The 12,413-nt window shown below is 41.8% G+C and overlaps 2 protein-coding genes across 2 annotated transcripts in view; one reads left to right on the forward strand and one right to left on the reverse strand.

The window, feature by feature from the left end:
• Window positions 1-12,413, reverse strand: part of cacna2d4a (calcium channel, voltage-dependent, alpha 2/delta subunit 4a) — a 90,879-nt gene that overhangs the window by 38,610 nt on the left and 39,856 nt on the right. The window lies entirely within an intron of this gene.
• lrtm2a (leucine-rich repeats and transmembrane domains 2a) overlaps window positions 1-12,413 on the forward strand; it is a 28,793-nt gene that overhangs the window by 5,766 nt on the left and 10,614 nt on the right. The window contains exon 2 of the mRNA XM_037122104.1: window positions 2,649-2,827. Coding sequence (XP_036977999.1) covers window positions 2,749-2,827 — 79 coding nt within the window. The 5' untranslated portion in view covers window positions 2,649-2,748. The remainder of the gene's footprint in view (window positions 1-2,648; window positions 2,828-12,413) is intronic.

Consider the following 12,413-nt stretch of genomic DNA (forward strand, 5'->3'; position numbering starts at 1 on the left):
ACACTTAACACACAAAGATGCGCATCAAAACACTCAGGAGGTTGTGGAGGAGAATTTTAATGCCCTCTGTGTTGCACTTTTTACTTCCCCTCCCCTCCCCTTCTGGCATTTATGGCCTTGCTTATGTTTCCCTTTTATCCTCTTGTCGCTGTCTCTTTTCTCCACCTCCTTTCCTCATCATCACCCTCTCTCCTATTTCCCCATCTTTCCCCCGCTTCCCTCTCCTCTGCAGTGAAAGTCTGTCTATCTGCTGGGCAATATGCAAACAAAGTTGTCTATCCTCATTTAGATCCATTTATCATATTTTCCTCCTCCACATTATGTCCCCAATCATTTTTGATGCAGGTGCAAATTTAAACAGGCACGGCACATGCAACTCCAGTTCCCCGTCATGGCAACATGAGCTGTGTTTCCGACTTTTCCCATAACCATTGAACAACAGCCTAATCTGATTAATGTGATATTTCTCACGTTTGCTGATTGGGTTTTGATGATACTTTGGGAAAAGATGCGTCTCACAGCAGCACTCCAGCGTTTTCAACATTACACTGATTGGCTCAGGGTTTGTGAGGCAACAGGGTGTATCAGTCATGTGGCACCGACGTTCCACAGGCGCTTTTCTCCCATGGGTAATTTCCCACTTGTAGAAACCTATTTTTACTGTGATAACTCAACTGTGACATAGGAGTCATCTTTTTCCTAAGTATGTGTGATAAGTGTCATTACACTGCTGTAATTGGAGTGGGCCATTCAACTTTTATACTTCTATCGAGAGAAGAAGTGGGGTTATGTCTCCAGAAGTTAATCTATCCATTTGCTGACCATCATATTAGTATGAGAGGAGACAAAAAGACAAAAAGACACACAGGAAAAAAGACATTCGATAACTAACTACGTCATATTAAAACAATAACAAGACTTTCCTCTTCATATGAGTCAATCTCAGAGAAAGGAGTTCTATAAAACTGTATTGTGAAACTCTGAAAGGTCCAATAGTCTGACATGAATGGTTGACATTCTTTAAGGAAAATCTTTGTTGGTTTGCTGAGGCGAACCATATGCTAAGCTCAGACATTTCTGAGCTAATATAATGCAGGGGATCATTTACAAAACACTGTCCCCTTCAACCAAACAATTTCAGGTATTTCATGTACTCTTGAGGTGCCATGCTTGTCACTATTTACTCAGTGGGCACTGCGTTCAGTTTAGGTTTCCTGTAGCTTTGTTATGACTGTCACAATATCAGATACCAGAGAACTTCAGTGCAGTACCAGTATAGAAAAGATGCCTGATTACTCTGCGGATATCATGGCCAAAAAGTCCTTGGCTTGGCATTGTGTTTGTCGTTTTGTTATTAAATGCAAATATGCAGGAGGCTTTATGGGTGATTTTGAGTGTTAATCACAAACTTTACAGTGGCTGAAAGTATTTTTGCTACCATTAAAAATGGATTTTCTTTAGAGTTATTTGCATAATGTCTTTGTCCCTAAAAAAAACTATATCAGTCAAGTGGTTTATACTTGGTAGATGATTTTATAACTGGGAAAAATGCACATGTTCTTAGGAAAGATTCCCATTTGAACTTTCTTTAAAACAAAAGTGAGATAAGTGATATAAAAATACTTATATAAAAAAAACATCGCGACTATGAGTCATCCCATAAAAATGGGTCTTTTATGCTTCAGCTCAGTTCTACGCCACCAATACCAACAGTTTTCGGCTTGCTAAGTTGTGAAAAACTCCCCTCCTGATGTTGTTTATCCTTTTGATTTTGAAAAAAAAAACAAAAAACAGCTATAATATGAGAAATTTTCTTTTGAACAATGGATCAGATCTGCCATTAAACATGTTAGTGAGCTGTTAATAAATGGATATGGATAAATATATAATAATGGATAAAGTATTAACCATCAGTGGCTAGAAATAAAAAAAAGTATTAAAGTATTCATATTTTTTGATAAACTTAATCTGCGTCACATTATTCATTTATTTACCTTTGCTGCCCTGCTCAAGGGTAGTTTGGCAGCATCGCCCACACAAACTTTATAATTCTTCCCATTTCTTTTTTTCACTCTATATTCTGTTTTCATTCCCTCCATATGTCTCTGTTTTCCCAAGTTCACACCTGCATCGTTCTCTCGCCACGTTCCGTTCTCTCTCTCACCCTGTGTCATTCTCGCTTTGTCTCTCTCAGTCACTCTCTGTGCCAGACAGTAGCAGTAGGGGGTCTGTCTGTAGGAAAGGAAAACTGATTGTGTAAACTGCCAAAGACACATACATCTATTCTTTATGCCTATCAAATACCAGGGGGCAGTCTGTGATGGTTGCGCACATACTCACACACACATACAGTACGCACACATGCGAGTAATATGTGCACGCTCGTACGCGCTCAGACACAGAATTACATTTTTAATGTATGCAAAGAAGCCTTGACTCCCGCTGCTTTAGCTTTCACTGCTGCTGGCGTATATGGGTGTGTGTGTATACATGTACGCACTTTAGTTTGTGTAGTCCTGTGCAGCAAGTTTAAGTGATATTGCCTTGGAAATGTCTGAATGTGTAAATAGTTCCGTTCATTTTCTGTCATGCTTTTGATGTTTTATCAATCTGCAAGTCTCAATCATCATTTTCTTTCTCTATCTCAGGAGATCTGGTGAAGATTTTCCCAGTCGCCGCCCTAGTGGAGGCAGCAGGCATGGCGGCTTGACGCCCCTCCGACAGAGGAAGGCCGTAGAGCTCTGTGTCATGCCACCCCACACCCACCCCCCTGGGGGCATCGGCCTGCCCCAGCCCAGCTCAACCAGCCACCACCTGGCAAGACCTGGTGAGTCGACCGAGAACGAAAGACCAGAAAAACTGTCGAGAATAGGAGAAAATTTGTGCTCTGCGCCCACTCAACTCTGCTCGATCTTATTCCCATCCATTGTGCTCCTAACTGCACATGAAAGGTCCAACACTGCCTGTTTTGACAGCTGCTAATGTTAGCATGCCCAGACACACACACACACACAGAGGATGAGGGCACTGAGCATGCAGTGGCCACATGCCAAGTCCTCCAGTGAAATGCCACATTACTGTATGTATTAATACAGCAAGCAGTCAAGAAACAAACATGCGGGGAGGGAGTAATAGGGAGGAGTGCTCCAGGTTATTTGTCTGCCTTTCCTCTCTCCTGTTCTTTCTTTCTCTTCTTTCCCCAGTACATTCTTCTCCTCTCGTTACTGACATGTCTCACTTTCCCTTACTTTCCCCTTATCGTTTGCTTCACCCACCCTCTTCCTCTTACTTTCTACCCTGTTTCCTGTCTCTCTTAGCCCATCATCTTTCCCTCCTTCCCCATCCTTTACCATGGGTACACTCAGTCAAAACAAAAATCCATCAGAAGTCGGGTGGCATAGCAACAGATACGACAGCTGTGTGCGTGTGTGTGCGCTGTGGCTTCGACGGTGGAGTGGATGGATCCTGCTCTCTGAAACATTCACTTCTCCGGCTAATAGGCAAACATGAAAGCTCCCCTCAGCATTCTCTCTTTTGTTACACATATAATATGACACAAGCGTGCGAGCATGAGCACATTCTGCGATCTCTGCCGGAAATAAATGGCGTTGGGGGGGAAAAAAAAGGAAAAGAGAGCATGAAAATGGGGGATCTTTGTCTTCCTGTTGGAGAGGTATTAATGTTCCAGAGGTGTCTGGCAAAAACACCCCCACAAAACCGCTGTGCAACACCGGGGACACTAAATAACAGGGCAACACTATCAGTCAGAACCTCCACACACCCACACAGCACCTCTGAGTCGATAGATATACCTCCCTCTGGGTCGCACAGCCTCCCTCCATCTCCATCCCAACATCTCATACCTTTTTCCGTTGTGTCTTCCCCTGCCCTCTACCCTTTTCTCCATCCCTCTATCCATCTCTGCACTGAATTCAGCGCAATATAACTGCATTTTCTGTCTCAGTTCCCCTCTCTCATCAAGCTTTAACGCCATAAATACTGCACCAACAGTACTGCTGAAGCCTTTTAGGAATATGAATCAAAAAAATTCTCCGTCAGTCATCAAAACTGTTCTTCGGTCTCAGTGTCTCTTCCATGCAATTACTTTCTTGGCATGAATGTAACACTATATTGCCAAAACTGTGTCTGTCTCTCAGCTCAATTTGCTGACACAAAATGTGCATAAATGATATTGCATGGAATTTTTCTTTTACAACAGGTGGGCTTTCTGCCACTTTCTTTTTGATTTTTCACTGTTTGTCTGTATCTTTCTTGCAACGCTTGAAAGCTCTTTGATCTCTGCCATTACCTTTGAGATCCTCACATGCTGTCAAACACACACACATGCACACTGAGTCACTGAGAGCCGCGTATAATAAGAGCAGAAAGGGTTAGGTCCATCAAATCAGAGCGAACAAACATGTCAGACTATATGACAGAGTTCAAATCATCAAGGACTTGTTTTCTTCTGATGAAGTGATCCTCGACAGAGAGGACACAAAAGATGCATTTCCATCCAATATCTGTCTGTGTTGCAAAGAGTCAAAGGTGTGCTTTCATCAGCAGGGCTAAAACAAAAGCTGTCTGAGTGACAGAAAAGAGATCAACAAGACAAATACGGAGACTTTTTTGTATTCTTCAGTGTCAGCAAGTGTTGGCCATATTTTCGACTTATGACGGAGCAACCATGACGAAACGCTGTAACCTACACGAGGCTGACAACGATATGACATTTGTGAAAGGTTGTTGGGGATGCTTTATGAGTGTTTTCAAGTGTTAAAACCCCATTGTTGAAGGGGTTTTGTGCAAAATGTTCTATAAACACATTCCAATCATAGTTTATTGAAGCATTTCTTTGTCCCTGTATAATATTACTCAAGTGGTTCATAATTGGAAGATGATTTTAAACCATGTTCTCGGGAAGGATGCTCTTTTTTTTATCAATGCAAATACCAAAAACAAAGGGAGAGAGGTGGAATAAAAATACCAAATTTACAAAACATCATGACCATGAGTCATCCTGATAAAAAGGTTTTTTATGCTTTGGTTCAGTTCTGAGCCATTAATACAAACTGTTTTTAGCTTGCCAGGCCATGGGAAAATGGTTCTGGATAGTGTTTATGCTTGTTTATTCAGTTTTGTAATAATTCATCTGTAATATTTACAAACCGAGACTTGTGGCCTTCATTCTTTTGAACAAGTAATGTTCAAGTTGGTAATGAATTGATTTTGGTTCAAGGTAACTGGTCCCAACAACCAAGAAAGTTCTTATTAATGGCGTCAAACTGATCTATAAAGCATTTGTAAATAATGTATTATCCATTAGTGGTACAAAAAAAATCAGACGCTTAAAATGAAAACGATTTCAGGATTAAAAGAGCCTAAAAGTGACAGAGTGCACCAGCAGACAAGGGCAATGAAAGCTTAAGAAGACTGCAAACGAGAGGAGGAGAATATAAAATGTGAGTGACAGAAACAGCGAGGCAGAGGAAGCGAGGGAAAAAAAAAAAAGATGGAAACAGTGGGGGGGCGGCGAGGATGAGGAAGATAGATGCCAGATCAAAGAGGCGTAGTGAAAGAGAGAAGACAGTGAGGAAGAAGAAAGGATGAAGGAGGAGAGGCGAGAGAGGAGTACAGAGAGGTCTATGAGCGACACAGCGACCATATGGTGCCTCCAGGCCTCCGCGATCCCCAGCAGACTGTCTCATCTGACACAACACACACACATTTGCACACAAGCAGGCATGATTTCATCCCTCCTCACACACACATAAACACACACTGTAGCTTATCTGATCGCGCTGTGTGTGTGTGTGTCTGTGTGTGTGTTTATGCACCTTGTTGCAGTCCAAAACAAAGCCGGCAGATTAACTGGCCACATAGCTTCTAATCAAAAGAGTGAAGGAGAAAGTGACAGCGAGAGGGGGCCAAAGGAGGGAGGATTTGGATTTAAATGGAGACCAAATACAATGAGGTTAAAACATTTGGCTTGGAACGGAGCCATAATACAGTGACTTAGGTTGTAGCATTATGCCTGGAGTACAGCTGTTACACTGCGCAGTGACTAAGGGAGTAGCATAAGCCACAGTGGAGCCAAACTGGCTCAGTAAAAAACTAGCTTTTTGTCCGCCTGCAGCAGCTATCGGTTTGCTTAATTGATTGGATACATTCTCTATTTAACAAGCCCGTTTGATTTTAACTTCATTGGCATTGGTCAGCTGTAGGAATGCACCAGCAAACTAACTACATCACTGGGTGTTTAGCAGCTGGTGACACTTTTATACCCTGCCGGGATGTTGGGTTTGGCATGACGCCACAGCTGTTTGACACAGTGTGTGCATGTGTTTGCGTGCGTGATTGGGTCTGGAGTGGAGCCTGATCCCTTCACATAATGTTATATGAGATTTGGAGTTGAATAAATATTGGAAGGACAGCTTGCTGGCAAACTATCCAAGGCGACTGGCAAATTCAAGTATGTAATCAATAGCTCTCTTAATGTAATTGATAGTTAGAGACGTATGCACACAGGTACACACATTTATTCCACCGACAGCCAACTTTAAAACAGGGTTTCTCTATGAAGGGAACATTTGGATTTTAGTTTTCCCCTCTCTCCAAAGTGGTTTACAGCATTGATTTTTCTAGGAACACAGACGTTTTCCAGCGGCTTTGACCCCTGACCTGCTTAGTGGCTCGTAATGTGCTCTAGGAATTGAACTATGGTTTGTTGTTGTGGTGACTTTACGTCAGCATCGCCACCAGCGTCATGTAGGAATTAGCAGATTTCTACCGCTGAGGTGACCTTCAACTAGCTGCCTCTATCCACGGTGAATGCAGAGACCTACACACACACACACACACACACACACACACACTGTGTGGCAGCATCAACTTTCCCTCTTTCTTTTGACTGCAGTTTAGCTCGATGCAGGTACAACAAGAATGCGCCAGATGGAAACACACAAATACATGATACTGGCCCACTTTCAAAGGACATTGGCAGGGATAAATCTAGATAATCCGCCGCGCCACAAACAGTACCTCTCCAGTTCAGCACTGATACGGCATTACACTCAAAACAAGTCCGGTACGGCTCCAGTGCGAGGGTGATAAGCTGTGATGATCATACCAAGGCACACTCGCGAGAAAAAGAGTACTTTACTCGCCAAGTGATCACAAAAAAATGGATGATAATGGTGCTGGATAATATAGCGATTTGAGAAGTGCTTGCGAACACTCCACAAGCCTCTGAAAAGGGCATCCAATTAGAGAGATAACAGATCACAAGCATTGTACAAGCAAGTTTAATATTAAGATTAGAGCTACTACTTCACCTCTATCTATCTATCTATCTAGTTATCTATCTATCTATCTATCTATCTATCTATCTATCTATCTATCTATCTAAATGAGGCTGACAACACATAAAACAACAAAATAACTTACTGTAATCAAAAAACATTAAAACCACAATGTGATAACTGTCTTTCGTAAATCCTGTGCATATGTGTGTGTGTGTGCACGTCTGGATCAATACCATCTGTCTATCTGTGTCTATCTGAGGAATGAGTGGGCATACATTACGACCTGTCACACATCCAAGGCACAAGCTATTCTATTCCAGTCGCACGGATGCGGATGTGGCTTTTACAAGCTAAGCGTCCTTCATTTTCTCTCCAAATTCTGAGTGTATTCAGCCTTGGACTGAGGCCCAGTTGAGTGGTCAGAAGAAAGCAATACACCCATCACAGAGATGGTGGAACTGGCCTCAAATGTGGCATTCCTTTTAGTTTTCTTTCCCCTTTGTTACTATCCCTTTATCGCCCCCTCTCTTTGTCTCACCTGTCACTCTGGCTAATTAATAGCCACTATCACGATAACAGTGTCATCGCATTGCATACTGTCCCCATGGGCCATGCTTTTAAGTGTGCATGCGTGTGTGTGTGTGTGTGTTTGTGTGTGTGTGTGTGTGTGTGTGTGTGTGTGTGTGTGTCACTACAAATTGATACAGACAGCATGAATTAGAGAGCCAGATCAGCCTACATATTACACACTCAGCCTCCAAGTCAAAGTAACGATTCCGTCTTGCCGATGCAGGATTCATCCCAGGAGAAACAGACAGTGGAAGACAAATAGGGAGAAAATAGGTGGGAGAAAAATGGAAGATATGAGAGGGGCTAGGTAAACAGAGAGGGAAGAGATAGAGAAAAACTGGAAGTAATCCCAAAGGGGGCTAAGAAAGTATAGAGAAAAAAAACAAGATTTTGGACAGCAATCGTTCCTCTCCTCGTCACACTGTCAGCAGGAGAACAGCCTAAACCCCTTCCGCCAGGTTCTTGCTTATCCTCAACTGCTGTGTGTGTGTGTGTGTGTGTGTGTGTGTGTGTGTGTGTGTGTGTGTGTGTGTGTGTGTGTGCGTGACCATGATTCCTGTGTATGTGTGGGTAAGCGATTAAACACAGTTGTGCCTGAGTGTCAGGTGGAAAGGTGGAGAGAAAAGAGGCAATGCGGGTTAAACGACAGGATTTGATGTGAACCATAAACTTCTCCTCCTATGATGCCTCTTCTCTTTCTTACGAACGTCGTCTACATGGCACTTGGTTGCTACGGTAACACAGCACTACCTTGTCAATGTTGAAGTAATGTGGTGGTACTGCTGGGACCTTGGTATTATATATGCGTATGTGCGTTGTGTATTCTTTTATACCTCTTATAGCTGAGCCATATAGAGAAAAGCCAGGAACATAGTGAGGAGATGTAGTGTATATTAAGATTTAAACATAAACATGCAAGGTGAGCACACACAGACACACAAACATGCTGGCTGACTGTTTTCCATCTGCTGAGTAAATGAGGTCTCAAGTTACGATGGCGATCAGACGTGGACTGTGACTGATGACCCAGAGACTGTTGTTGTAAAAGTACACGGTCGACAGTTGAGAAATAATACAATATATACAGTATGTATGTAACACGTCATATATGACAAATTCTAATTATTACAATGCGACTCTCGTCTCTTAACTGCCTTTTTTCCTCAAACAGGTGAAGGCATTATCCCATACGTGTCTGCCATGTCTCTTCAGGCACACAGTTAATACAAATTTGTCTATTTTCAAAAATGTGCTCGTATTCAGATGATTTGGGATTATGCTACACCTTAAACAAACTAGTTGAAGATGACTGTTGCTGATTGACTGTCGCTTTGAGAAAAGATCATTTTCATTCCCAGAGAATCTGAACATCATACCTTTGAATTGTCTACAAAAAGGAATAAAATGGGAAAGATTGCTCATCACCAGCCCAGGGTGATTTCTTAAAATTGCTCACTACAACATTGTCTACTATCTGCCTCAGAAAATGCCATACAGACTAACTTGGCAATAAAACTTATTCTGATTTTCTCCAACCAAGTTTAAAAAAAGTTATCCATTTTACAATAAAACAAAGTAGAAAAAAGAAGCAGCCAAAAAAACTGTGATAATTGCCTGTTTTTTAAGCTAGGCAGCAGTTCCCACTGAGGACATTCAGAGGTTGTAATCTTCATGTAAGTCACGGCACACTGTAGCGTTGTATCAGGTCGTGTATCTGCTGTTGAGTCACAGGAGTCAAATCTAAACTCTGTGCTGTTGTGGCAGTGGGATAGATTTGGGTCAGACTCCTGCGCAGAGAACCATGTGAAACATTAAAGCGTTAAGAAAATACAGGCGAGTGAGTCCGCTGTGCAGAGGACAGCTGGTCGCTCTAGTAATAAGATAGCAGCCAGTCTGTCCTTTGCATGGAAAACAGCTTGGCCTCTGGTAACATGCGACTGGGGTCGGTAACAGAAGTCTCTGTGGGGGTGACATCATAGCTGGGTCCAGTGTCACCCAGAGGCCCCTGAATATAAATTTACAGACAGCTGAGGCCCTGTAGTTGTGTTGCCTTAGAGACGCTGTCAAACATCACCACTTTTACGGGACAAAAAAGACATTTGTCACCAGAGTTGGCTTAATTTAGTTTAGGTTTTGTGCCCATGAGGTCAAAACCAGTAAGAATGACACATTTAGAGTAGTAAAAAAAAGACAGATATCGTAGTGAAAAGATGCACATGCAAATGAGCATACGAGCACACATCGACAGTTAATTATCCAAATTCAAAGATTATCTATGATTAACGTGTCATTTGCATGCTTTCACAACTTCAAACACACGTGCTCAGACTGCAGATGGGTGTGCCAGCTAAAAGAAAGCTCGGAGAGATCCTACAACCGGGCAATTACAGAAAGACATTTTTAACCAATAGCTCTAATTATCATTAAATTGATTAATGTGAAATTTGTAAGGAAGAAAAAAGATGGAAAACTGAAACAAATGAAGCAATGTATCAAATATTTCTAAGCCAACTGATTATCCTCGACATCTGAGGACTGTAAATCTTTTATAATGTGTCACTTCTGACAACTAGATGGAGACATCGGGGGGTGTTATGGGCAGTACTGCTTTCAGAGTTGCCTCTGAAGTCTTGCTTCAATCAAACAAGAACATCTTGTTGCATTTTAATGCCTTGTCTTAGTGTGTTTCCCGTCGCTGAGAGCATTGCCAGCCTACATTTGCCAAAAATGTCAGCACTTTTTATGGCATGTGTTTGGGGATTCTTATAAAAGATTCAGTCTGAAGTCTGTTTGGACTGAATTAAACTGCACAGAACCACTTAAACTTATTTGGACTGAGCCTCCCCGTCTTCCTCTGACTCTGGCTGAATATTTTCCTTCTGGTTTGGCTGCATGGAGCGCTGCAGCAGAGAGGATTTGGAGCAGCTAAAATAAGCCAAAACAACAACCACCTCCTCCACGAGAGCGGCTAAAACCACTCATAAATGTTGGAAGATAGGCTTCCGTGCTGAGGGAGGGGGTGAGGGGGAGTTTCAGTGTAGTGTAAGGGTAGAAGAAGACAGGAGAGGGGTTGTGGTGAGCGGAAAGGAAAGGGGGAGAGAAAAAGAAAATTTGGGCAATCTGGGCAAAACAAAGCCCGTATCTCAGGCTGTGAGAGATGAACGGTGAACAATAATGATCGCAATTTTAAAATTTGACATGACGTGGAGGAGAACAACAAAACATACACCATTTCTCTCTGCTCAGCTCTCTATTACTCTCTCAGTTGTGTAACAGTGCTTCTACCTCTTGGCTACAGTGTGCTCACACATCTCCTGCACCACTGTACCTTTTCAAACCCGCTATGGGAAATTCACAGCCACTGTGCATCAAAATCCTACTAGATTCCTACTTAGCTGCTTCAGTCAAAGATTGGCTCTCTGAGGCATTTCCAGCACAAAGTAAGACAGCGCGGGACACTTCAGGTTACTTCAAAATCTCTCCTTTCTTCCATTTATGAAGTGGAACTCATTTTCCCAGAGATTAGGATTATACTGCAGGATGGAGAGGATAAAGGATACAGGAACAGGAGACACACACTGATGTGTCTCTCAGGGCCACAGTCTATACTTTCGGAATATTTTCGGTTCAGAATACAAAATGAAATTGTGTCCTGACTGAGGGAGGTCATGTTCTGTCTGGCAGGTAAAAGCTGTCTGAGAGAAGCTGCTATTTCTGACTGTGGTTGCTGTGTACTCTCTAAACTGTACTATGTCGTTTTCTAGAGGTTCAACAAAGTGCTATATACTGTGAAAAAAAAAGTTAAATGATAAATGATAGACACATTACTTATTCACCCAGAAGTTTCCTTTTTGCTGTATTTCCTGTAAAAGGACATTATTACCCTGGGAGTTGCATATAAATAACCATTTATTTACATTTGTCATATGTCATCTGTCTACTCTATATGTATATATCCAATGTTATATATCCACATATTATAGTTTCAATGCACACATTTTTTCATGTTTTTTCTATTTATTTTTACAGATATTTGTGTATATTTTCGTAACTTAAATTCTTATTTCTTAATTTACATATTCTTGTAATCACTCTCTATTCTTCTCGCGGCTACAATTATCCAATTTCCCCCTCAGGGATCAACAAAATATTTTCTGATTAGGTTGGCCTCAAAACATATCTGATGTTGTGATATTACTTGTATACAAACTAGAAGACAGGGCTGGCTGGCTGGATAACTTCATCTTTCCCGAAGTGCATTTCCCAAAAAATCTGTTCCTTTAACAATGTTTTGATAAGGTTAAAGGGGTGATACATCATTCTGGGGCCATGAAATGATGACAGCCTTAATGACATTGTTGGTTAGCACAGCTGCAGCTAATTTACTTGAATTGCAAACCACATAGTTCATTTAATGTGAGCTAATAGGCAAAAGCTTAATGTTACGTAGAAACAACATAACTTCTCAAGGAGCACTTGGAATAGTAGAAACATACCATTTTCCACAACCGAGCAGCATACTTTTAAAACCACAAATAA

The sequence above is a fragment of the Acanthopagrus latus genome, chromosome 14 (assembly GCF_904848185.1).
Source record: "Acanthopagrus latus isolate v.2019 chromosome 14, fAcaLat1.1, whole genome shotgun sequence".
In the NCBI taxonomy this organism is placed as follows: Eukaryota; Metazoa; Chordata; class Actinopteri; order Spariformes; family Sparidae; genus Acanthopagrus; species Acanthopagrus latus.